The sequence below is a fragment of the Ascaphus truei genome, chromosome 7, assembly GCF_040206685.1.
Source record: "Ascaphus truei isolate aAscTru1 chromosome 7, aAscTru1.hap1, whole genome shotgun sequence".
Classification (NCBI taxonomy): Eukaryota; Metazoa; Chordata; class Amphibia; order Anura; family Ascaphidae; genus Ascaphus; species Ascaphus truei.
The window spans coordinates 96,379,651-96,407,371 of NC_134489.1; the positions used below are offsets into that span (position 1 = coordinate 96,379,651).

The 27,721-nt window shown below is 41.7% G+C and overlaps 1 protein-coding gene across 2 annotated transcripts; it reads left to right on the forward strand.

Moving 5' to 3' along the window:
* The first annotated feature begins 292 nt into the window (after positions 1-292).
* Positions 293-6,434, forward strand: CXCR4 (C-X-C motif chemokine receptor 4). 2 transcript variants are annotated; one of them, XM_075609492.1, is made up of 2 exons: positions 293-441; positions 3,812-6,433. In XM_075609492.1, the coding sequence occupies exons 1-2, from the start codon at positions 427-429 to the stop codon at positions 4,880-4,882; spliced, it is 1,086 nt and encodes a 361-aa protein (XP_075465607.1). In that variant the 5' UTR covers positions 293-426; the 3' UTR covers positions 4,883-6,433. The 2 variants fall into 2 exon arrangements, with proteins under 2 accessions (XP_075465607.1, XP_075465608.1); XM_075609493.1 differs by lacking the exon at positions 293-441 and adding an exon at positions 2,585-2,968 and having other exon boundaries at positions 3,812-6,434.
* The last annotated feature ends 21,287 nt before the right edge of the window (positions 6,435-27,721 follow it).

Consider the following 27,721-nt stretch of genomic DNA (forward strand, 5'->3'; position numbering starts at 1 on the left):
TATATATATATATATATATATAATATATATATAATTGCATTTATTTATTTATTAATAACTGGAAAAATACAATGTTATGCCCACCCCTCCTTAAGGTGCAGCTGCAGTGTTCCTTGCAACTGATGTTTTTTACAGATGCTTATCTTGAAGAAGGAAAAAAAAAACACCCCCCCCCCCTTGCCAGCTGCAGGATAAATAACAGGAGGTGGGTTTGCAGTAACAGTGCTAATGCATTGTATGGGGGGGTGAGGACCCCCCGGACAGACGTCAGTGCCCCAGCGTGGATAGGAGGCGCATGCGCAGTGCGGGGCGGGCACATTATAAGAGCCCTGCTGTCCCCTGCTGCCAGGCTCACACCTCTCATTACTCTGTGTGCTGCTCACTGCGGTAACCCAGTCACCGGCGGAGGTCCTGCTCACTGCAGGCATGGATGACCTTGATGTAAGTACAGTGCACCTATATGCTCACCTTATGCCAGGCTATTTAACCCCCTCAGTGCCAGCGGACCAATGCGTTGCAAAGCCCACTTGGCATGGAGGGGGTTAATGGATTGAGTTGGGGGGGGGGCAATGGTGTTTGGAGTCATTTTGCTACAATGTAATGCGTGGGGTTAGGGGTAGGATGCAGTGCCAGTAACGCGCGGGGTTTGGGGTAGGATGCAGTGCCAGTGACACGCGTGGGGTTTGGGGTAGGATGAGGTGCCAGTGAGACACGTGGGGTTAGGGGTAGGATGCAGTGCCAGTGACACGCGTGGGGTTAGGGGTAGGATAGAGTGCCAGTGACACGTGTGGGGTTAGGGGTAGGATAGAGTGCCAGTGACACGTGTGGGGCATTGTTGGGCAGAAAGTGCCCCCGGGGGCTCAGCATGTGGTCTGAACATGCTGGGTAATCTGCGTGTGCCCAGGAGATCACATGTGGGGGGATAAGTAAGGACATGTAAGCTTGGCACATATATCTATATAGGTGTGTGTGTGTGGGGGGGTACAATCACATATATAGGCGGCACCTATTTCTTGTGGATAAGATAATATACCCCTCAGTGCATGCTCGGCGCAAGTATATAGCAGTGTTCGGGTTGAGCATGCAGTGAGGGGTATATAGCAGTGTTTGTGGCTGAGCAACATGCAGTGAGGGGTATATAGCAGTGTTTGTGGCTGAGCAACATGCAGTGAGGGGTATATAGCAGTGTTTGTGGCTGGGCAGCATGCAGTGAGGGGTATATAGCAGTGTTTGTGGCTGGGCAGCATGCAGTGAGGGGTATATAGCAGTGTTTGTGGCTGAGCAGTATGCAGTGAGGGGTATATAGCAGTGTTTGTGGCTGAGCAGCATGCAGTGAGGGGTATATAGCAGTGTTTGTGGCTGAGCAGCATGCAGTGAGGGGTATATAGCAGTGTTTGTGGCTGAGCAGCATGCAGTGAGGGGTATATAGCAGTGTTTGTGGCTGGGCAGCATGCAGTGAGGGGTATATAGCAGTGTTTGTGGCTGGGCAGCATGCAGTGAGGGGTATATAGCAGTGTTTGTGGCTGAGCAGCATGCAGTGAGGGTATATAGCAGTGTTTGTGGCTGAGCAGCATGCAGTGAGGGGTATATAGCAGTGTTTGTGGCTGAGCAGCATTCAGTGAGGGGTATATAGCAGTGTTGGGGATGAGCAGTATGCAATGAGGTGTATATAGCAGTGTTGGGGTTGAGCAATATGCAGTGAGGGGTATATAGCAGTATTTGGGGCACACACCCACATGGGTTGAACATGGAGCTGAGTGCTGGGTATCTGTGCCCAGTCATGGAGCTGAGTGCTGGATATCTGTGCCCAGGCATGGAGCTGAGTGCTGGGTATCTGTGCCCAGGCATGGAGCTGAGTGCTGGGTATCTGTGCCCAGGCATGGAGCTGAGTGCTGGGTATCTGTGCCCAGGCATGGAGCTGAGTGCTGGGTATCTGTGCCCAGGCATGGAGCTGAGTGCTGGGTATCTGTGCCCCCAGGTCTTACCCACGGTATTAGTACTTGAGAAATGTAGATTAATTGCAGGTGGTGATACCTTTTTAGGGGACCGAGTTCTTGATAGACGAAAATGTTGCTTATGGAGCTTATAGGTTTATTCTTCACTTGCACCTTACCGGCTCCCGAAGCATTAACCTAAAGCAGCATTAAAGTAACTTTTAAGCTTATTCAGTATTGAATAGTCTAATACTTTCACTGCTACCCCTTGAAACACTGGATTGCAGATATTTGCAGCATGGTGCTCTGAAGAGGGTAATAATTGAAATGCTATTAGTTTTTCAAAGAAAAAACCATTACATTGTTTAATATTCCATTGCACCCAGCTCACTCAATTGCCCTTTACTGCTGCACTCACCAGCACAGCACGGGTTAAAAGAAAGAGCCCTTGCTCTGTGATGGGATGGGTGTTTTTTTGTTTTGTTTTGTTCACCCCCTTTTAACCTTCCCCCTTTTTAAAAAAAAAAAAAAACCCTGATGTCCCACGCCCTGCTGCCCCCAAAAACCGTTGGTACTTTGCAATGCTGACTTCCCTCCTGTGTCTCAAGCATAATATGAAAACCCGGTTCTACTGTATCTGTGTAACAGCAGCAACAGAAAGTGTCCCTGCTTATTTCAGCAGAGGAAACCATGCATTGCAACATCTGCCAGCAAAGATTGCTCGTCTAACTCAACATCACCCCCTGCTCACTAATACCACATAGACCCTCACTACTCAATATGTTGCTCTGGGGCTGGACCCTCCTGTTGGTTATTACTACAGAGCATAGTAAATCCGCATGAGGCTGATTTTATTTAAGGATAAGAAACGTTGAAAGCGAGTGGCAATCATTTTGTGCACAGTTCTGCATACACAGACAGGACGTTTGGTTTCACCCCACGAACATGAAATTGGGCTTTTAGGAATGTAGCCTTAGCTTCTACCTGCCACCTACTGTTATTAATACAAGTAGAAGACAGAAATGTCTGCAAATGTAAGGGAACAATACTCAATAATAATTGTTATATAGTACATTAATAATAAAAATCAATAACTGTTTTAATATAACTTGGGAACATTAAAGGCAATGCACCATGTTGGCAGTTATACCCCTCTTCTGTTTGTATTGTATGTCTTTATTTATATAGCACCTAAAGTGTACACAGCGCTTCACAAAGAATACAGTACAGGGAATTATAATAATACAATAAGAGCAGCAAAAATCAGGCAATTTTGCTGTTTGCACTAGTTTCACTTGTATATAAATCTCACAAGTGCTTGTGAGTTACTTAGTACCACTTTGGCAGTTGATCCCTAGGTTGTGATTTTTTGTTTTGATTTATTTTCCAAGTTGTCAGCTTTAAGGTGTGTTTGTGTGTGTTCCCTCATTCTTAAATGATGGACTTGTATTGTACTTGAGTGATAAAACAGTTCTATAATAAAGCTTCTCCTAGCAATGAAATGTATCATCTCAGCAATAACAATCATTCTATTCTTGCATTCAAGTTTCTTAGATTAATAGTGTCAGGAATACATTGTTCATGATGTTTGCATGAATGTCTGAAGGATATAACAATGTATAACTCTGTGCTAGCACTTTGTTTGATTGTTGCCATGTACCTGTACAAAACTCTCTTTAGCCCGAGTCACAGGGAATGTAATAACTTGTGAGATTACTCTCTTTCCCTTATTCACTTTATTAACTTGCACATTAAACTATAGGGATATTGAATCTTTTGGCATAGAATTTTCTACATATGTGCTTGATTAAGTAATGCTTTTCTTGTACATCATTTTTGGACTTTAACTCATTTCTTTATTATTATTTGCTTTACAGTTGACTGGTGGAATTGACATCAATTTTACAGAAGACAACAACTCCGAGACAAACGGTTCCAATGATTATGAAGACTCTCAAGGACCGTGCTACAGGCATGAAAACAATGACTTCAACCGGATCTTTCTGCCAACCATCTACTCTGTCATCTTTGTGATGGGCATAATCGGGAATGGCTTGGTTGTAATAGTCATGGGCTATCAGAAAAAATCCAGAACCATGACTGACAAGTATAGGCTGCATCTCTCGGTGGCTGACCTTCTGTTCGTATTCACTCTTCCATTCTGGTCAGTGGATGCTGCCATTGGATGGTACTTCAAGGAGTTCCTGTGCAAAGCCGTCCATGTCATTTATACAGTCAACCTATACAGTAGCGTCTTGATCTTGGCATTCATCAGCTTCGATCGTTACTTGGCAATCGTTCATGCCACCAACAGCCAAGGATCAAGGAAGATGTTAGCCGAAAAAGTGGTGTATGCTGGTGTGTGGCTTCCAGCTGTGCTGTTGACCGTGCCAGACTTAGTGTTTGCCAGCGTGAGCGATGAAGATGGATACTCTGTGTGTGATCGCATCTACCCACTTGAGAACCGTGACAACTGGACCATAGGTTTTCGGTTCCTACACATCAATGTTGGACTTGTCTTGCCTGGATTTATAATCCTGACATGTTACTGTGTCATCATCTCAAAGCTGTCGCACTCCAAAGGTCACCAGAAACGCAAAGCCTTGAAGACCACTGTCATTCTTATCCTAGCCTTTTTCGCATGCTGGCTGCCTTACTATATATGTCTTACCACTGATACATTCATTATACTTGGAATAGTGAAGTACGATTGCCTTCTGGAGAATGCTGTGCACAAGTGGATCTCCATCACTGAAGCCCTGGCCTTTTTCCACTGCTGCCTCAATCCAATCTTGTATGCTTTCCTTGGGGCCAAATTCAAGACCTCGGCACAAAACGCCTTCACTTCTGTCAGCAGAGGTTCGAGCCTGAAAATATTATCCAAAAAGCGGGCAGGGCTTTCATCCGTTTCAACAGAATCCGAATCATCAAGTTTCCATTCCAGCTAACAGCAGCTGATGGCCAATAACGCACTCTGCTTCTCTTATTGGCAGCTATAAACTGATCACTATGTACATATTGTATTTGCTATATGGATTTCTATTGACTATCTTTTTAAGGACTATAAAGTTTCATTGTATTATTTATATGAATCTTCATGTTTTCTGTATAATTGTTGTAGGCAGGCCCTGTGGACTATTGATTGGTCCGCAATAAATTTGTTACATTTGTGTATTCATTGCAGTGCCAATTTAGCTGTCTTGTAAAGAGAAATTCATGTCACGTTTAACCCCTTTTTTTTAAGCTTCATCCATCTTTCCAGTGTTTAGTCTTTCTTATGAACAAAACACTACACAAGCACCCGTGTGAGGGAGATGTTACTTTGTACACAAAGGTTACTAAAGCAACGTCCCACAGTGTTAACAATGTACTTAAATAACTACAAAGTCGTTTGTAGGCTGCTTTACTATTTATTCTGCCATTTCTATATTTGGTTTTACAAAAAATACTTCCCGATATGTTTTGGGATAACACTTAGAATACAAATGTTTGGGAGCACTCTGTGCCAGAAAGCTAATCAATCAAGGAGGTGCAACTGTAGGAGTGTCAATCGGCAATGAACACCAACAGGATAGATTCCATTCAAATACCATCCCTATACTAAATAGCATGAGAGGTAGCAAGTAGTTTTCAGTGAAGGAATAAATGTTTTATTGTGAAACAAAAAAGGGTTTGGGGTAAACCATTAAATAATTCATATACTAGTGAGAATTCCTCATCAGATTAGTAAATGTAGACCTACCGACTGACCCCAGACCACTTTTGTGACAGTAGTTTTAGCCTCTAGTTTTTGTGCCTTGGTGCTTATCTAAAAGTAGTTTTATAATATCCAAAAGGAGATCGGAAGAAACACAAGACCTGAGTCCAATGAGACATGAACTGGGCTCATTTTGAAGGCATGAAAATATGCATTCCGCTTGTCCCATGTCATATTAAGCATCTGATCCAGTCAGGGTTTTCTTAACAACCCTCCCCCACCCCCGCCCCCACCCCCGCCCCCACCCCAAACTACAATTAATTCCAAGTGGAAGAGAGGAAAGTGCATGACATTAAGATTCCAAACCTTTGTTAATTGTTCCTTCTGATATGTCACAATATAAATTACATTTGGCAAAGAAAAATAAATGGTGTGTGTGTGTGTGTGTGTGTGTGTGTGTGTGTGTGTGTGTGTGCGTGCGTGCGTGCGTGCGTGCGTGTTGTGTGTGTGTGTGTGTGTGTGTGTGTGTGTGTGTGTGTGTGTGTGTGTGTGTGTGTGTGTAACACATTTGGAAACTCCTCAATATAAAACAGAGCCCACACTAGATGCTCGGAATCGATTTGTATTACCTTATCCATACTGCAAGTGATGGCACTTATAACCACACCCTCATCTCGTTACACAGTGCAGGTTTCTGTCTGTATCTTTCCTGTTCAGTATTGGATACATTGCGTACCACAAACATTAGAAGGGAGGAACATTTTACTGTACATTGTATATACTATGTTTGTTAATAAAACATTATGAAATGAAAAAAAAATGTTGGTGCTGGTTTTTATTGCAATGAATATTATTGATGTATGCAGCCCAATATATAGAGTATTGCATGTATTCTGCCCCAAAGTGCTTACAATTTAATTATGGCACAGGGGCACTTGGAGATGGTGAATGGAGGTGGGATTCAAACACAAAGGCAGTATTCTTCCTGCTAAGCTTCTCCTTCAGTCAATGTGTTAGGCTGAGTCCCCTCTGGCTCCAGCTGCACGTGCATTAGAGTGCTTGGCGGCACGTGCACAGGTAAAAGCAGCAATCTGCGGTCTAGGGGTAGTGATGAGATGCGCGGGGGGGCACAGCCATGACTGTCTACACTATCTGCACAACCATTGGTTACCAGTCAACCATGTGACCGCGTCGCTGGGAAAGACAAAATCCTTGTCTTCCCTTCCAGCGGTTGCATGCACACACAGTGACTGGGGCCTGCCCCATAGAGAGTTGTGCTCTGGTGTGGCGCGCTCACCGTAACGCACACAGCAGCGGCCACTGGGAGCCTCGCCTTAGATATACAAGAAAACCGTCTAGGAATACTGCAGCTTGGTCCAGTAATGTCATCTTATGCGCTGGCAAAATAATGGTGTGCAGAGGCAGAACAAGGGCAAGAGGGGGCCCTGAGCCTCACAAATCCTGCTACCTCTGACTGCAGCATGTAGTGGGTCCCTTAAGGTTCCTGGGCCCCCAGTGACTTGCACCAATGGCTCTTCAGGGCAGGGGCTCCTTTTCCTAATTTCTACATCTCTACTTTTATGTATGAAGCATTTATTCCTAATATGTCACGTGTGTTACTGCTGTAACCATGTATTATTTGTCTTATCTCTGTGCCCAGGACATACTTGAAAATGAGAGGTAACTCTCAATGTATTAGTTCCTGGTAAAATATTTTATAAATAAATAGTAAAGCGCTAAGTGTGTATATATATATATATATATATATATATATATATATATATATATATATATATATATATATATATATATTGTATTGTATGTCTTTATTTATAGAGCGCCAAAAGTGTACTCAGCGCTTCACAAAGAATACAGTACAGGGAATTATAATTATACAATAAGTGCAGCAAAATCAGACAATAGGAAAGGAAATCACTGCCCTGAAGAGCTTACAATCTAACACATCTAACATAATGGAAATTGTTGATTCCACCACAAGACGAGCAATGAAATAAGTGAGCAAGATCGCCTGTCTGAAGATGGCCGAGTTCTGGAGCTGCTCAGTTTGGGGGGGGGAGGGAACGGCGTGTTACTGCGCTTCTGTAAGCAATCCGCGTCTGTAAAATAAGGGAGGGGTGCACGAAACGATCAATGTAAGTACCTGCAGATATAAATGCAGGCTTTGAAATATAGAGATCGGGTTCCATTCCTGGGGTCCGCATCCTGGCATGTTACTCAGCTCTATGTGCTCTGGAGCAGTGCTGCTAAACTCTGCTTTGTACGACTATGCACCAGGGATAGCTAACGCCAGTGCTTAAGGGCCACCAACAGGTTTTCAGGATATCCCTGCTTCAGTACAGGTGGCTCAGTACTGATTGAGCCACCTGGGCTGAAGCTGGGATATCCTGAAAACTTGACCTGTTGGTGGCCCTTGAGGACTGAATTTGGCCACCCCTCGTATACACAGTCTGTCTACTTGTTACTAAACAATGAAGACCATTGTCTAAGGCAGGGGTGCTCAATTCCAGTCCTCAAGCCTTCCCCCAACAGGTCAGGTTTTCAGGATATCCCAGCTTCAACACAGGTGGCTCAATCAGTCCCTGTTTCAGCATAGGTGACTCAATCAGTGGCTCAGGAGGGCTTGAGCACTGCAGTTGAGGACCCCTAGTCTAAGGCATTGAAATAATAAAGTAGATCTCTGCAACACGCCACACAGGAATAAATCCTAGTCTGCAGAAAGGCAGATCAGCTTTATTTGAGATTGCCGTGTGATTGAAGGTAACGTAACTCTGGGATAAAAATAATAGGACCCAAACGTGTGATTTCTTTGTCGCTGCTTCTCTGTTGAAACCACTTACACCCTAGATCTCCATTGTGCTGTTACCATGGAGTAATCTGTAGATCCCCCCCACGCAGAATAAATTAATACATTGTAGGGTGATAAAGGATTATGTTGCCTGGGTGAGCAGGGTGATGGCCAGATTATTTCAGTTATCTTGACATGCAGCAAATTTACACAGAAGCTTCAAATTAATGCATGAAGTCATTTAGAATATGCACAGCTGACTTTAAATGTTGCTTCCCATTGAATAGACCCATGAATATTGGAGCATGCTGGAAGACAAATGTGTTCATTCTCACATAATATACATAAATCATGTATTGCTGCAGAGACAGGAGAATTCTTGCCCGTTATAATGGACAGGGTATGTTTTTTCTCATTCCCATTTCCCATTCAATGGGGAATATAACATTTTCCCAGCATGGCAGAGATGGCTTCTCAGCATCTTGAATCGAAGCCTAAAAATAATGTCTGTTTGTGAAGCAACTGTTTCAATGAGAGGAGACTTGACACTTTGTTTTCAGTGGTTTTATGGCACCTAAATAATGTATTGGGAAATTGCCCTCTCAACTAAACCGTTGCTAACTAATGTAGTGGTTGGTTTGTCATTACACAACCATCTATAGCAGGGCTCACTCAACTCCAGTCCTCAAGGCCCCCCAACAGGTCAGGTTTTTTGGATATCCCAGCTTCAGCACAGGTGGCTCAGTCGAAGACCGAGCCACCTGTGCTGAAGCTGGGCTATCCTGAAAACCTGACCTTTTGTGGGGGCTTGAGGACTGGAGTTGAGGACCTCTGACCTATAGCTTCAGTTTTAGTAGAAGGGGAAGTACATATTCATTCATATTGCTATTCTCAGTCAGTATATTGGGTCATTTTCCGTTTGGCCTTCATACCCGTTACTTCATTTAAAAAACAACATTTTTTTTTAAAGTAACACAGACTCTCAGAGGGGCCCATGGGAGCTGTCATGGTATGAGTGACTCTTATCTTACTAACGGTTGTTATTCGACAGTCCATGCCATTGATCAAATTAAAGTGCCCCAATGCAAATGGTCACTGTAAACATCCATTTGTTTCAGGGAACAACTCAAAAGGGGTCTTTGTGTGAGTGCACATTCATTAAATTCAAAGAAAAGCAAACACCATAAACATAGATAGCTAGATAAAGATGTTATTTTTCTCTTTTCACTGGCCCTCATTTTAACGCCTGTCATAATGTTCCTTGTAATACTATTTCCCATGCATGAGGATTGTGATTTCGCACACATTTTTTTTTCAAAGACCTTTCTTTGTTTTTTGTTATTCCCAGGAATTAAGTGAGTGAGAGCATTTTAGGTAATCATATTTTTTTTTTACAATGTAAAACAATAGTCATCCATACCTCCATTTCCATGTCGTAGAGATAATGTCACGTAGGGTTAGTTCATTTCACTCTGTTCCAGAGATCCAGTTTTATAGCATTCATTTTAATAACTTTATTTCACATAGCGCTTTCCTACCAATTCGACTCAAAGTGCTTCACAGTTACAATATAATTCACAGTACGCAGCCAGTGGCGGATTTATCCTTTTGCCGCCCATAGGCTCCCGCTGGCAGCGGGGGTAGACCTCTTCCTGCAGCGTAGTGGCATCGCGTGATGCTGCGTTGTCATGGCAATGCATCGTCATGTACCGTCGAGTCACCATGACAATGCGACGCTGCAGGAGAGCGACCGCTCAGAGGAAGGTAAGACCCACCTCTCAACGCACACACACAAAAATTGCCAACCCCCAAAAATTGCTGCTACAGCCTTGTCAGCCTGGTGGGAAATCCGTCCCTGTACTGAGCGCAGGACATAGGATTTTTACAGAATCAGTACATAGATCCAGTTTTCATTTCTGCACAAGTAATTATTTTGCAGTCCATGTGATAATGTAGATGAGTGGCAAAAAAAAAAGTTAAGAAAGTCAAATATTTTATTCCAATTTAGAGGCATAAATCTCATTGACATAAAAGTCTGTAACTGGTGTTGATAGGATGGCCCAAGCTATTGCGTTAGACAATACGTATATTACCAGTCCCAGACTGCCATTTAAATCTTTTTTGTTTTTTTGTTTTATTCGTTGGGGAAAGGAAATGGCCTGGGGAAATATTTCCTTCAATAGAACATGCCCCGAAAAATACTTTTCAGTCACTCAACAATGGTGCCCTTTTGTCCGACGCCCTTTCACACAACACAAAGACCTGAAACTAAGGACCATGTTATAGATAGATACTGTTTGTTTTTGCTTTTTACTAGATACTGCTCCCTGCAGTCATATAAAAAGGGAAGAAAGAAGTAGACCAGTTTAACTCATTCATTGCTACATATGTCTACAATTCTTTCTCTGGCAGATAGTTATTAATATGCTGCTCCCCTGGCCTCATTTAATTGATGGCATCTGTTAAGCTTAGCCAGGTTCCCAATATGCTTCTGAAATCCTCAGTGCCCATTAAGAAATGGCTTTTATTTCAATTCCATGGAGGGTGAACCATGAAAATCTTAAAACAAAGATGAGCGTTTGTCACAAGCCAATGGTCCACTTCATTATTTTGTCACATTATGCACACAAACAGTTGTGTGCTAAATAGTGAGATATATATAGAGCCACAGGCACTAAACTTTGCAGGAAAAATATATTGTCAGAAATTCCATTCTGGGATTTAATGATACTGCCCCTGACATTACTGCAGTAGGAGATTTAAACAATTGCACTGAAATACCTATGTTTCAGGAATTATATTTAAACATTTGTAGCTAATTAAAAATAAAGGTGAAGAACAATGATTAATAGAAACCTGAATAAAGCTCACTTTTGGTCAAGCTGAGAATGCAAAATGTGTTCTCCACAGGTTTACCACGCTCAGTTACATCAGGGAACAGAACACACTTTTACTGAAAAGACGGTTTCACGTTATGTTCCCTGACATGGTATCCACCAAGCTAATTACATGGAAAGACAGTGTTTGAACTACCACTCATTATAGGCCTAACATCATTATAGTATAATGTTGTCTGGTGTTACTCCTATCCAGACCTCAAAATTGGGCTTCAGCTAATGAGAAAAGAGAGAGGAAAATAGTACAGGGAAAAAACACTACAGTATGTTATTTCAATCATGCCCAACTGTGGCGTTACTCCCATCCAAACGCTGCAGATGCCCTATTTCTGGAGGGGGGTAACATTAATTTTAGGAATCACCTAAATAATGTAGTCTCCCACCTTAACCTTAACACACTTTAGTTTAGTGGATAGAAGATGATATCGCCTGATTTGCATGTCATTATCACTAACGACCGTTATAGATAACGATATGCTCTTTACGGGAGAAAACACGATGTTATTATCCTTACTGTGTACAACAATACTTCTAATGTGGCGTTAAGTTAGGTTTAACGTTAACTTACATTTAGGGCTCCTTGGCCCTGGAGATAATTAAGCCTTTCACCGCCAAAATTAAATAAAATGTATTTTCAAAAATATTTTTGATGGATTATCACTTTCAATGACAACATTATACTTTTTTCCCTATTTCACCTTTTTATACATCAGATAGTCGTATGAGTACCATCAGCATTTATTTATTAGGTATATTCTGCAGTGCAGTAAAATGCGGTTACAAACAACAGCATAATGTAAAATACAAATGTTACCAGCTTTACACAAACTGATACAAAAGACATAAATAATGACTGTTTTTCAGAACATTCCTGTTAGGAAGACTTGGGTCTCAGTTTTCACAAACCCGCAAAAAGAGGGGATCATTGTGTAAAGATGAGCATGGCCCCCCAGTCTCGTGGAAGAAGGGGGGGACTATTATTACTGCATTCCTGCTGGCATTTGAATAAAGAAATCTTACAACAGCCGCCATATGCACGTCCTGCCTTTTGGCGACTGTAACGCTGTGCTAGTGAACACAAAGCATAGCAAGTGAAGGCTGTGCAGACAAAGGTAGTCTCTATAAACATTCGCGACAGACTCAGAGAAAGGTATGAAACAGCTGCAGTTAGTTATTAAGTTGAACTAGCTAATGTTGTGTTAGATTGTTTAAAACACGTTGAATGGATATGTGACTCCATTATACAGTATTTCTTCTAATACATTGTGTAGGCGCTGAAACACAATACATCTGAAGAAGAAACTTAAGGAGTGCTCAACTACAGGCATACCCCGCTTTAAGGACACTCACTTTAAGTACACTCACGAGTAAGTACATGTTGCCCAATAGGCAAACGGCAGCTCGCGCATGCGCCTGTCAGCACGTCCTGCACAGCAATACCAACTCCCTACTTGTACCGAAGCTGTGCCAACTATAGAGCCTGTAGAGCCTGTTACAAATGCGTTATTTACATTAGTTATGCACTTATAGGACGATTGCAGTACAGTACATGCATCGATAAGTGAAAAAAAGGTAGTGCTTCACTTTAAGTACATTTTCGCTTTATATACATGCTCTGGTCCCATTGCGTGCGTTAATGCGGGGTATGCCTGTACATCAATAGCGTTGTACCTGCCATAAGTTCACCCCATAATAACTTTACGGACACAGGGAAGGGTATACAGGTACACAGGGGGGTTCAAGTGTGGATCCCCAATAGGGTTAGCACCATGTAGTGGAATTTAAAGTAAGAGAAGGCTCTGATGCATGAAACCCCTTGTCTAACATGTGTAATGTTTGTCTCATAGTTGAAGATATGTTTACCAGCGTTTCATACTCAGGGGGGGGGGGGGGGGGGAAGAGTTAAAATCAACAGAGTACTTATATTGATCTATTTCCAGGATGCTCAACTCCAGTCCTCAAGATCCATCAAAAGGTCAGGTTTAAAGGATATCCCTGCTTCAGCACAGGTGGCTCAATCAGTGGCTCGGTCAAAGACTAAGCCACATGTGTTGAAGCTGGGATATCCTTAAGATCTGACCTATTGGGGGGGTGAGGTCTTGAAGACTGGAGTTGAGCACCCCTGGTCTATATCACTCTTTCACTACCAGATGGGGCCTGCAATGCATTGCAAGTTCTTCCGTAGAAAATTCATCAAGGTCCCCATATTAAAGTGACCCGTCAAAAACAAGCTTGCATCAATATTTCCTCAGAAACTGAAAACTGCTGTATTCTTTTAAGTGGAGTATTTCGTTCAATAGACACAAGGGCAAGGCATTTGTTTGCAAGCACACAGCAGATCTCAACTGCAAAAAATATCACATTACATTGTTGTTCCTATTCTGTAGCCAAGAGCGACCTAGCGCTGTGATTGTATTATGATCTACACACAGCCCCAGAGTGCTGAATACAGTTGATAAATGTGTTTCCAAATAAAAGGACGCTTGTATTCATGAACATCTTTGATACTCTCTGGTTTGATCTTTATTTCCAAATTATGCATAAAACCTCTTAAAAGAGCCCTTTCACAACATAGCCTAAAGGAACTGCTGTAAGAACAATGTCCAACTGAGCCCGGGCAGGTTTCTCTCTGGGTCTGGCTCATCAATGCTTGTTTCATCACTTGGGCTCATAGCTTAGTGAAGTCTAAAGAAAAAGAGTTATTTTTAGCCCCTTAAAAAAAGGTATTTACTCTTGTGTTTTTTGTTCAGAATGTTTTGACTGCTCATTTACTCATATATTTCAGTTTAAACATTTTACATAGTATAAGTTAAGTATACTTAACCCTGTCTGTGTCAGGGTACTGGGTCTAAACATGTATTTTTATTTTTAATAACAACCTTTCTTTTATATATAGAACTTTTCTCCCCAATGGGACTCAAAGCGCGTCACAATTACAGTCCAGCGCACGGTACGCAGCACATAGGATTTTTGAAGACACAGTCACTGCCCCATAGAGCTTACAATCTATGTTTTTGGTGCCTGAGATAAAGTGACTTTCCCTAGCTCACCAGGAGCTGAATCCGGGATGTTAACCAAGTTCCTCTGCTTCAAACTCAGGATCGTGCTCATCAGACTCAGCACCTCACTCACTGAGTCACAGTTTTTTTTTCCCCCTTCTCAATACACAGTTCATGCAAAATGACCCAGCAGTGTCCGATCCTGGAGAACTGTTGTACAAAGAGAAGCCTTTTTTCTGAGGACGTTTAACATTAGTGTTAAATCTTCTATGAATCAATGTGCGCTATTCAGAATTAGCCATTCAGTCCAAAGTTTGAAAAGTTATTTAACATATCTTGAAGAAGATGGTAGACATTGTGTCAAATTGTTTCCTTTCAGCGTTATTCTAAAATATTGTTTCCATATATAACTGTACATTTAACTCACACTTACAGTGAAAGAGCCTTAATCATTTTAACTTCTGTCATTATAGACAATATTACGCCAAAGCAATGTGATATTTTGTGTTTCATGTCACAATAGGAGGGGAGAGAAGACATCCTTGAGCAGAACACACGTCGGGACGGCATATAGCACGATATAAGGAGGGGCAGAAGAGTGTAAAGTCTTGGAAGTGAGGAGTAGAATGTTGTGTGTGATACGGGATTTGATAGGAAGCCAGGAGAGGGATTTCAGCAGGGGAGACGCTGAGACAGATTTAGGAAAGAGTAAGGCTAAGGCCCCGCTGCCTCAGACCGCGCGCCCGCACTGCAGATAGGCAGCGCGTGGAAAGGCACCTAACCGCTATCTGCGCGGTCTGTAGGGAGCGGCGTGGTTGGAGCGGGGGGGTTGGAGTGGATGGCTGCAGCGGGGCTCTCCCGGGCTGCAGGAGGGTGCTGCTGCCGGTTGTATGCTGGAAGGTAAGCAGCTCCCCCCCACACATGCCCTCCTCTCCGTGCTTCTCTCCCCCCCCCCCTCCCATCGGGGGACCATCGATCCGCCCCTCCCCCCCCTCTGTCTCTTCCACAACACACACACACACACATATATAGATACATATACACACACACTTTCCCTCCCCTGCCTTTTGGAGGTGGGGGAAGCTCTGACAGCTCCAGCACCACGTGACGCGTCAACGCTAGGGATCTCAATTCTCTTGCATCCCCTGCCAGCTGACGCGTCACAGTGCGTAGTGAGCCATGCAGCGAGAGGGGACTGGGACCGGCTCGGGAGGCTACCAGGTGATAGTGAGTAACGCGCATGCGGCCGCGCACACCGCCGGACGCAGCGGGACCAAAGCCTAAAGTGATTGTAGAAGCAGTGTTTAGGATAGGTTGTAGGGGAGACAAGTGAGAGGCAGGAAGGTGAACCTGCGTTAGAGTTTTAAATCCGTAGAATGACAGAGGAAAAGGAGTATCTTTGCAATGGTGCAATTGGGAAGCCCATCGAGCACTGTTGGTGCTGTAAAGGGATACAATAGTAGCGTGAGTAATAATAACTCCAGGTGTTCATGTATTTCATGGGCCAGTAGGTCTAGTGAGATACAGCAGGTTATGTATGTCTCCCAACAGCAAAACTAGCCATGCTTTATTTATAAAATGTTTTACCAGTAAGAATTGCATTGAGAGTTACCTCTCGTTTTCAAATAAGTCCTGGGCACAGAGTTATGATGACAGATACCTGGTTACAAATACATAGTTACATTAAGTGAGCAAGGTTATACATTATATACAAGACATTGCATGCACAGTAAGAGATAATATATGTTATAGACATATGTAACAGACCAGATTAAAATGTGAGACAGCTTTAGTTTTGATAGAACTTAGACTGGTGGCGGCTGTGAGAGTCTCTGGTAGGTTGTTCCAGTTGTGGGGTGCATGGTAAGAGAAGGAGGAGCGGCCGGATACTTTGTTGAATCTTGGGACCATGAACAGTCTTTTGGAGTCAGATCTCAGATGATACGTGATGACTCAGATGCTGCATGTGGTAGGGTTGAGGAGCTTGTGCAGATAGGTGGGTTATTGCCCAGAAAGTATTTGAAGGCAAGACAGGAAAGGTGAACTTTGCATCTAGACTCACGTGATGACCAATCTAGTTCTTTGAGCATTTCGCAGTGATGTGTGTTGTAATTGCATTGGGGAACAAAACATTTTGAATTGTAGAGGGTATCTAGTTTTCTAAGGTGGGTTTGGGGTGCCGAGCCTTATACTGTGTCCCCATAGTCGATAATTGGCATTAGCATCTGCTGTGCGATACGCTTTCTAACCAGCAGACTTAGGGAGGATTTGTTCCTATAAAGTACACCTAGTTTGGCATAGGTTTTGGATGTCAGGGTATCAATGTGCATCCCAAATGTTAGATGGGAGTCAAACCATATGCCCAAATATTTGAAACTAGTAACAGGGGCTAGGATGGTATTAGCGTTGGTTCTGATCTGGAGCTCATTCATTGGAAGCTTTAAAAATTTAGCCTTGGTCCCAAATACCATTGTTACAGATGATACCAAAACAGCACCAAATCTGTCTAGAAAATAAAGGAAAAGATGACTTGATTTTTCATTGATACATCCAATACAATAGTATTTGATGTAGTAGAGGGCATACTGTCCAACTCTCTATTTAGGAGGGAAAGTTCCTTCTTTTTAGCAATAAAAAAAAGTGTACGGTCTTCGGGAAATCATTCAAAATAAAAATACCACTTGTGGTACATTTCCATGTCTCAGACAGGTCTACAACCCTGTCTTTCCCCATCATCTCTGAGCATACGATGCTTCCACTCCTAATCCCAATGAACGTCAATGAGTGTTCTATACAACTCCTGCATTTTGATACCAAATCATCCTGAAATAAGCTTTCCAGAGAACAATGCCATGGTTTGCTGATCCCACTGGCAACACCAGCAAGGGTGTTAATGGACCAATGCAAACATTCTTTATAGGTGCTGTTTCTACATGAGATATTTATACCAACATGGTCTCTTTCAAAAAAACTTGTGTACAAGAAACATCAATTGTTTTGTTTTCAATAGCTGCAGAAATAAAACAGTATTCATCAGGACCAATATAACTCTGCTCTACCAAAATGCATTGTGCCTCACTGGCCATCATGTTCTTTATTGCCTCCATAACATACTTATTTTAGTGGCTCAAGGCTGTACTATGTGTGGATATAAGGATACAGAGATAAGTGGTTTAGATGACTAGACTGACACATCCACCAACTGTACCTATTTTGAGGGTACTGTTCCTATTTTTTGTGCCCTGTACCTATCAAAACCAGGTGTACCTATTGTATCTATTTCTGCCTGTGTGCAAGAGCGGAGGGGCACGCCTCCGCCTCTCTCTCATTGGTTGAAGATCAGACCCTTCAGCTAAATTACAGAATTTAAGATCAGTGATTGATTTATGTAATGATCAGTTATAGGGAATTGATCATTACTTCACACTTGCTCGTAAGCTCATGTATCCCACAATAGCTGCGGAATAAAGTGTACCTATTTTCATGAGCCCAATGATGGAGGGTCTTGGATGATAGTTTCCAGCGGGTAGATTCATTAAGCCTTCTTACTAACTAAGCACTACAGCTGTTAGAGTTTGTTTTGACATGCCCGTAGGTGGTATGAATCCGTGTGCATTGGTTGGGTAGCAGCCAAGGCAGATACCACTTAATCAATATGGCAGGCAAAAGTGGAAGCTATTGAAAAGAAGTACAGGCATACCCCGCATTAACGTACGCAATGGGACCAGAGCATGTATGTAAAGTGAAAATTTACTTAAAGTGAAGCACTCCCTTTTTCCCACTTATCGATGCATGTACTCTACTGCAATCGTCATATACGTGCATAACTGATGTAAATAACGCATTTGTAACGGGCTCTATAGTCTCCTCGCTTTCGCACAGCTTCGGTACAGGTAGGGAGCTGGCATTGCTGTCCAGGACGTGCTGACAGGCGCACGCGCGAGCTGCCGTTTTCCTATTGAGCGATATGTACTTACTCGCGAGTGTACTTAAAGTGAGTGTCCTTAAACCGGGGTATGCCTGTATTGTATCCTGCATAGCCATGTTCTCATAGACGGCAGAGGAGGGGGGCACCCCAATTTTAGGTGTTCTATGTGATCCTCTCTCAATACAAGCTCAGGAACAAAATAAAAAGGATCTTTAAATAATAGTCCGACAGTATCGCTGCCGGACATCCCTGCCCATGCTAAATACCTACGAAGTGTCCCAGAATTGCTTCCAGGTATGACCAATGCTGCCAAAATTGTGCACACATAAACTCTACAGACAGTCCAAAAGAAATCTAGTGGATGTATAATCATATGAAAGCACTCCCGTTCAGCGTCTCACTAAATGTTGATCAATGTGAAACCCTCATGAGCTCCTGATGAGCTCCGTGTGTTCATGACTCAGCCACGGGACGGGGTAAAGATGTGGTAGGGAGGATATATACAAACGGCGGCGCCGTGTCTCCAGCAAGCAGTATACCTCTTCTGTGTATGCACTCATTAAATACAACCTTTATTATTTAAAGCGTGACGACTTCCTATTCATATCCAGACGGCAGCTGTGCACCGCCTGACTACCTCTTCTCATGCTAAATACCTGTAGGAATATTGTTGTGTATATTACAAGGGTTGTTGTCTGTGACAGTTAGGAAAGGATGTTAGTGCAGTACAACTCATAGGATAGGAAACAACGGGTAATTTGCCAGAGCCGGGAGTACCTAATAGCACCATCCATTCTACCACTTATCCATGAGAGTTCAAATACTGTACGTGGCACTGCTACCCTGAAGTGGATTCGATTACTAATAGAAGAAGGCATGGCTGTAGATGTAACTGGCAGCCTTTTAAATAGTATTTACACCATTACACGTTTTCATTTTCCAAAGTGGAAAGAACTTTTTTTTTTTCACCTCGAACGAGATTTAATGTTAGAAAAAAAAAATAACATTACAAAGAAAACCAATAACACAGTGATTCCCAACCTTTTTTGTTTGGAGGAACCCTTGAAGTATTTCGAAAAATCTCAGGGAACTCCTATCTCGCTGACACATATTAGGTTCGGCAGGGGTCAGTCACACATTTCACACCTCACGAGCCACCTCTATTTCCCACCCTCTACCCATGTATTTCTCTCCCATCCATCTCACTAACTCTCCCCCCTCCCGCCTCGCATGTATTTATCCCTTGCGTCTCACTCTTACTCCCTCTTTTCCTCACTCACTCCCTCCTGCCCCCCTCTCTTCTCTCACTCGCCCCTTCCTTCTGTCAATTACCCCACTCTCTCTTAATCCACCCTACAAAATACATACAAAATACATACAAAACACAGACCCAGGGGGGTCTATGGTCCATAGGAGGAACCCCTGAGACTGCTTCAAGGAGCCCCAGGGTTCCACATAACCCTGGTTGGGAATCACTGCAATAATAGGTGAAAATTAGCACGGTATGTAACCCAATCTAGTTAAAGCTGCAGTTCAAGCAATATCCTGCATGTGTGTTTTTTTAAATAAATCAGTTCTGTAGTAAGAAAAAATACTTTTAGCATTTTCTGTTTTAAAAAAAAACAACTTTGAAAGACCAATTTTCTTGTATTCAATTTAAACAAGCATGCTTGTTACTATAGCAACCATTTACATTCCCCATATCTAAAGATGTCGCCAAACTTCGCCGATCAATAGACGGAGAACTAATTGACCGGCAGCTATGCAGTTCTTTAGGTAAGTAGAGATTGCCCACATGAAACTATTGACGTAAAAAACAAAAAAACTAAAAAAAAAAACGGGAGCTTGAACTGCAGCTTTAATAGGTAGGGGAAAACAGCCCAGATATTGATGATCGTCTCTGAGGATTGGTCTGAGATTGCGACCCTCAGATGTGATTCTCTTTGCACGTGCGACTTGTAACGTGTGACCTGACCTATGACACACAGGCCACTGTGTAGAAGCCTGCACTCACCCAATATGGGTTTATTGACGCCTGCTCTTCCAAACACAGAAACTGAAAAGCCTCTCTCTTACATCCAACTTTATTTACTATGAACTCTGACATCAAATGCGCAGCTAATGACTGCAAGGGTAATGCCCTGAAAAACAGCAGAACAAGGTCAACCCATGAAGAAAGTACATGTCAAAAAAAATACATAGATAAAGCTATAAAAACAGTCAAATAAGGTTAATTGTATTAAACGAGTGTTGTGTTCACCAAAGCATGTCGCAAACATCATTTCTTTGTTTTTCCTGTAAAGTGTTGCATGCACGGTTTGTATAGAAAAACAATAATGTCAAAAGTACGGCAAGAATTAACTCTTTGGTCTCTGCGACCCGTTGCACTGAATTGGTTAAGATAAACAAACTCAGTTACATTGAGAGACAAAACAATGATCATTGTGTTTCAGAAGCAAATAACGTCTCAGAGAGCGGAACGCATTTCCCGAGGGCACGAAAGGCAGAATATTGAAAAGCGATGTAATGCGATAATCAAAATATTAAAAAATATTTTATAGACTGTTGTGCGAGATGAAAAAAAGTCTTCAACTCCCGCTACGTACAGAAACATTTGGAGATACAGCCAATAATTCCAAATCCACTTATTTAATCAGTGACCAACTGCGCACTCTACAAATACAAAGTATGTGCAATCATTCAATCCGCGCCATATAAATGTATAATAGAAATATATAAATATGAAAAGCAAAAGAAGGCTAATACTGATGCAAAAATGAAAACTAATTGTATATCAAATAATGCAAATCCTATTTCTTTCTATGGTATTTCCTTCATTGATACTGTAAGTCATGTGCAGTTTTCTGGGTAGTTATTTTGTCCTGTAATCCTTTAAGAATCTGACACAGTAAGTGCTAGGAAAACCCCAATACTTTGAGCAGAATCCTTTACAAAGGTTATTGAGGCTTTAGCTTCTGTTCAGGTCCCACAGCAAAATCAATTTGTGACAGTACTAGATCCATAATGGATTATTCATTACGTCGAAGTCTCTGTTGTGAGAAAATGACTTTTTTTTATTTTTTGCATTAACTACTTTGTTGCCAAGGAGGTCTTTAAAGCAGAGAGGGGTTAGAGTGGGTGTGAGGGTGGTATGGGACACCATACAAATATATCCCAAAACAGCATGGCAGACAATGCAAAGGATCGGGGGCATGAATAATGTTATTTCGCATCTAAACAAAAAGAGAATTGGTTTCCAGACATAAAATTGGACAGAAAAGCTCAGGGTCTTTTTGCAGTTCCATTCGAGTGAGGTTTTTTTTCAATATGGTTTTAAACACAGTTTTTTGTTCCACTGAGATGGTCAAATTACTAAAAATAATTTAACGCCATGTTAGCAGAAGACGAGATTAAGTCATTACTAAAGCAAGTCCATTTGAAATCTCCAGAGGCCCAGAAAATGAACTTAATGCAGTGATATTTCTCCTCCCTGCACATGTCAGTGCTTTCTATTACCATGGTGTATTGAACAGATTGGGTCATTTTTTAATTAATCTAATTTAAAAGATGAGATCATATGTTTAAAGTACTCCCCATGGTCCCTATACAATATGCTGCATAGGCATCTTATCCTTGCTAGGAACTGGTGAAACCCATCTACATGAATGTAGCTCATACTGTATCTTACCTAGCAAGGAGAAGGTGGTATCACAGCCTACACAATAGGCATTTTTGCTTCAACTTTGCAGCTGGTGGGTCGTGACCAAGACACGGGTAACATTCATGGGGCCTTTTCGTTCTTTCTTTAAACACTCAGTGAGATGTTCTCATTTTTTGAGTCTGGCTGGGGAACCTATGGCATGAAAAGCAAAGACAATAGAATTGGTAAAAGTGTCCCACACATGATCCCGTCTCTATGAGCTGAGACCATTCCACAGAGTTCCAAACTATAAGAGTAATGGATCAAAACAAAGCGTAGCCACTTCTCACATGTTTTGGTTCTAAAAAATGTTTTCCTGGTTTTGATTCTGATTCTGATTCTACCAAATCTTTCATTTGTTTGATTTTTTTTTTAACCAAATGATAGAAAAACTGAAAATAGGCAAGAACGTGAGAAAATAATGGGATAAAACATGAAAAATGCTTAAATTAGTACAAAATAATAAAAATCATTTAGGAAATTACCTAAAAACATCAAATAATGTAAAAGGAGACATAGGGCCTCATGCAGTAAGCGTTGATAAGGGAATTATCACCATTTTATAGCCAAAATTGGGTTTGAGATTCAGTAAGCGCCGATAAGTGCTTGATTTCGCCAGGTTTCGGAGCCGATTATTTTGTTATGGCCAGTCGGCTGCCGATAAGCCTGTTTTCGCCACTGATCGCCACTTTTTTAAATCGGCTGGATTCAACAAAAAAAAACAGCTTATCGGGGCTGATCGGCACTACGAAATTGAGATGTTATGGCCGATTTCTCCCGCCAACTAAAGTTGGCAGTTTGGACGGGAGAACGATCGCTAAGGCTGCCGGAACGGCACTTAGAAAAAAAAAATCTTCTGTACATCAATGGAGTCAATGGAGCGGGGACGTATAACAGTATAGTACTGTTTACGTTTCATTGCTCACAATACAAACGTCATTTGCATTACAGTGTGGGGGGCATTCCCTGCATTGTGTCACGGCTGACGTGTATTATTTGCATAACATTATACTTTTACATGTTTGCAGCATTTGCGGGTCACATTACTCATCATGTGATGATGTGGCAAGGGAAAATACTATACTCAACTCTTAAAGGAGAACCTCACATCATAGCACACATTTTACTGCATTGATCGACAATTGTTTACATGATGTTACACATGTCACACATGTCACACATACACCGTATATTCATGTTCCTTTACATTACACAATGCTTGTAATGTGTCACGCATCTTTAAACGTTCATGTACATCTAAATTCTCATGTTTACATCTACGTTTGGTCCTCCCTATTTTCATGACGTCAATTATTGGACGCTCAATCACATTGCATGTTTACATTGTAACCGTAGCATTACAAGCACTTCAACCTAACTTATACACACATGTACAGTAATTCAGCATTGGGACACCTTGTTAACTCATTCTATACCAACTATCCTCCTTACAGAAATGCATGCATATGCACACGACTATTCATTGTTGGCAACATGTCACAATAACATGGCTAATTACACATGTTACACAAAACTTTTCCCACATCAATCTCAGCCTTTTTGTCTCATTACATGACTGACTCTTGCGTTCACAAGTTTTACATGCATTGCACATGCAACTATTTATTTGCAAGCAATGTTTCTACAAAGCATCACGTCACATCATTGGCAAATATCATCATTCCCTGCAGAATACACACAACAACTGCACACAGCTTGCCACACAAGTACTTTATTATGTTCATGTAAAACCTTGCATTTTACTATGTCACCTGACATCATTATACCTATTTAAAGGACGCCCATTACCTGCTCATTCACAGCTACTCATTTCAAAATGTTGAGATTGTTTAGGAGACGGAGGAACATTCTTTTCTATGACATGCTTGATGATGAAGACAATCATATAGGGCAAGGGAGGGACACACCGAGGGACAGTGACAGGGACAGTGACGCGGATACGACAGGGAGAGGGACAGGCCGAGGGACAGGGAGAGGGACAGGAGATCAGAGGAGAAGACAGAGGAGACAAGTTGTGCCTCGTCCGCGTCTGTACAGGGAGAGAACCCTGTTAGATGGGATGAGTGAGGAGGAGATTGTAAGTCGCTATCGTTTGAGTTCAGCAGCAATCTTAGCTCTTTATCAGGAGATAAGGGGAGATTTAGATTTTTTCACAGCCAGAGGTCGTGCAGTCCCTGGGCTTGTTAAAATGCTGTGCTCATTACATTATCTTGCTTCCGCGTCATACCAGACAACTGTGGGCATAGTGGGCGGGGTCTCGCAATCTACATTCTCGCGGGCCTTGACCCAGTTTCTCTATGCACTCAATAGACGCGCTAGGAATTATATTCATTTTCCTACAGAGGCGACAGAGTGGCTGGAAGTCAGGACTGGCTTTTATAATATAGCAGGGATACCATGTGTGCTGGGTGCAATCGATTGCACACATGTTGCTTTGATTGCACCTAGTCAGAGTGAGCATGTGTACCGCAATCGGAAGCACTACCATTCACTCAATGTACAGGTGGTATGTGATGCCACGATGAGGATAATGCATGTGGTACCCAAATTCCCTGGTTCCAGTCACGATTCCTCTATCCTGAGGAACTCTTCAGTCTTCCATGCGTTCGAAGAGGGACATTTTGAATATGGTTGGCTGCTGGGTGAGTACACATTTACATGTTATAACACAAAACACATTTTTATTTAGGAATGTTGGCATTGTAGAATTTGATCACTAATGTAAGCTTATGTGTGCTCCATTCATTATAGGTGACTCAGGATACGGAATTAGGCCGTGGCTCTTGACTCCGGTGCTAAACCCTCAAACTGAAGCAGAGGAGAGGTACAATGCAGCCCATATATCTACAAGATCTGTTATAGAGAGGACATTTGGCCTACTCAAGACCAGATTTAGGTGTCTGGACAGAACTGGTGGGGCTCTTCTATACAAGCCTCAAAAAGTCTCTGATATTATCCTTGCCTGTTGCATTTTGCACAATGTTGCACTCAGGCACAATGTACAATCAGACCTAGCTGAGCCTTTGGTAGACGAGCATCCCACCCATGTAGCTGCTGAAAATGAACAAACAGCCAGTGGTGGCCAGACACGCCAGAATCTCATCAATTCATTTTTTTCTTGTAAGTAAAAACAGATATGTTCCAAGTTCTACTTTTATACTTACATTATGTTATCTTAACAATAATTTTTTTTTATATAACCTTCTGTTAGGACACAGATGAATATGGGTTGCACACCTTTCTTTTCTCTGCTGTGTGCACAAAGGGATGTGGCACCGGTATGTTATTGTTGCACAGGTTATATAATCCCTCTTCAATTGTACTTTAGTTGTGTGTATGTGAATACAACTGGGGTAACAAAGCACTAATATTTTAGCATTGTGTTGTTCCTTATGCTAACACAATACACATATTATGCCCATACTCATTCATGCTTCTAGTATGCTTACATACAATGTTATTGGTGCAGTGTAACATGTACATCCATATGATGTGTACACCAGGCTCATTTACATTTTGAATGTCATTAAATATACATGGTGTTGCACATTTAACACCAAATACACACTTTGATGTGTTGTTTACGGTACTGAAGATGGCATGTCAATGTTTGCAATTTATATATTGTTCCTTTGCATTATAGGTATATTTGCAGTATGACTGATCATGGTATGTATATTTGCTGACATCTCTCATAAGATGTGGCTACCTCAATCTTCCTATAATTATTTGAACTAAAAACCCAACATATTGGTTTAAACACAAATGTTACATATATGTACTTTCTGTATCATGTATATGCATTTAGCTACTCTTGAGGTATCATGTGCATTGTATTACAAAATGATTACTCACATTTCATCACATTTTATGTATGTTTCCTTATAATTTCCATTAATGTAATATAGAGGTGTTTGGAGAAAAGGGGATAACTGTACTTATTTGTTTACTTACGGGAGCACATTCATCACTAGCATAGACACACTTTTTAAGACAACTGTTTGTGTCTCTATCAATTGGTGTAGGATCCATGTATAACACCGACAAATGATAACACCAGCTTTATTATGGTAGCTTATATCATCATATTGACTATACTATGTATTTTTAAACGATTAATAAACACCGTAAACTATAGTTAGTTAGGTTAATGAAATATACACAGAAACGTACTTCATAACATGATGGTGATGTCATATTCAGAACATCATGCATTGGAGGGGACCCGGTGTGGGCTCCTTGTGACCTTGGCCAAGTCACTTTATCTCCCTGTGCCTCATGCGGCAAAAAAACATTAGTACGTTCCACGGGCCAGGGACCTCAGGCTGAAACATGTGTCTGTAAATCGCTGCGTACAACTAGCAGCCCTATACATGAACATGCTCATATTATTATTATTATTATTGTTACATAGTTTCGACAGTCATAGGTTCCATTACACAATAGAATACACAAATGTGTTAGCAGAGTGGGAATGGTTGTTATATAAAAAACACACCATGTCATAAAATGTTAGTAGTCATTAAAGAACACTCAAGAAAAATTCAATAGGCACTATTTTGCAACATCATTATGTTAATTAAGTGCTTATGCAATATAGGCATAAGGGTATCACTTTTTTAATTGTTTGTTAATAAGCGCTGCAAGCAATATAAAATTAGTTCCATATGTAGTATAGTAGTCGGTGGCTCCTCCTCACAATCATCTCATATAAAGGTAGACTCTTCTGAAATCATACATTGATCCGATTGTATCTTCCCCGACATCTCTGAAATACAGCAAACACATGATGGTCAAATATGGCACCTTACTATATATGTATCCGTGACAACGCGTTACACAGCTCTATATGATTGTGTACATACACACGTCACTCATTTATATGTTACAACTACAAGTGTACATCAGTATGTAATTTTTATTATCATTTGTAGCAGCCATAACTATGTATATGAAGTGAACGTTGCCTGTATACTGAAAAATGTGCGCGCACATCTTAGTGTGCGCACGCACTTCACGCTTGGCTCCACTAACTGTTAGCGCATGCGCAAAACAAAGCGAACGTTGTGCGTTCAATACATGTAGAAAATACCAGTAAACATCACATCTTTATTTCAAATACAATGAAGATGAAACTAAAATCATTCTAAACGAGTACATCTGTATTCTTTTAAACCAGACGTGTTTGGACAGAAAGGACGGCCGATAACACAATGCGCAAATGCAATACGTGTGACGTCATGTTAAGCCAGCGTGAAACGCACGCTAACACTCCTCCCACTCAATTAACATTCGGCTAACGCCCAGGGTACGCCTACAAACACTGAGCCGCACGCATCACACACTGCAGTTACCGTTACTATAACAAAACATGACAGCCAATAGGCTTTGAGGCGCGCACGTCGCTTGGGGGCGGGACTTACATCCGTAATCCTTTTTAAGGACGCCTTGGCCCATGACAAGGGTCCCACGTCATACGTGGTGGACCCGGTTTTCAATGTTGTAGATGTTGCATGATAACAAAACAGGTATGTGTTAGAGTTATGGAAAAATGTTGCTAATATGTTTAAAGGGATAGGAAAGTACGTATATGTATACCGTCAGCAATGTGTACTACTCTTTCAGGTTCTACTATATTGTATTAGGAAACAATTTGTTTGTGATCGCTACATGTTATGCAGTCTGCAATGTTACGCTGTATCCACGCATTGAAAGTGAAAATGGTGGTTACAAAAAAAA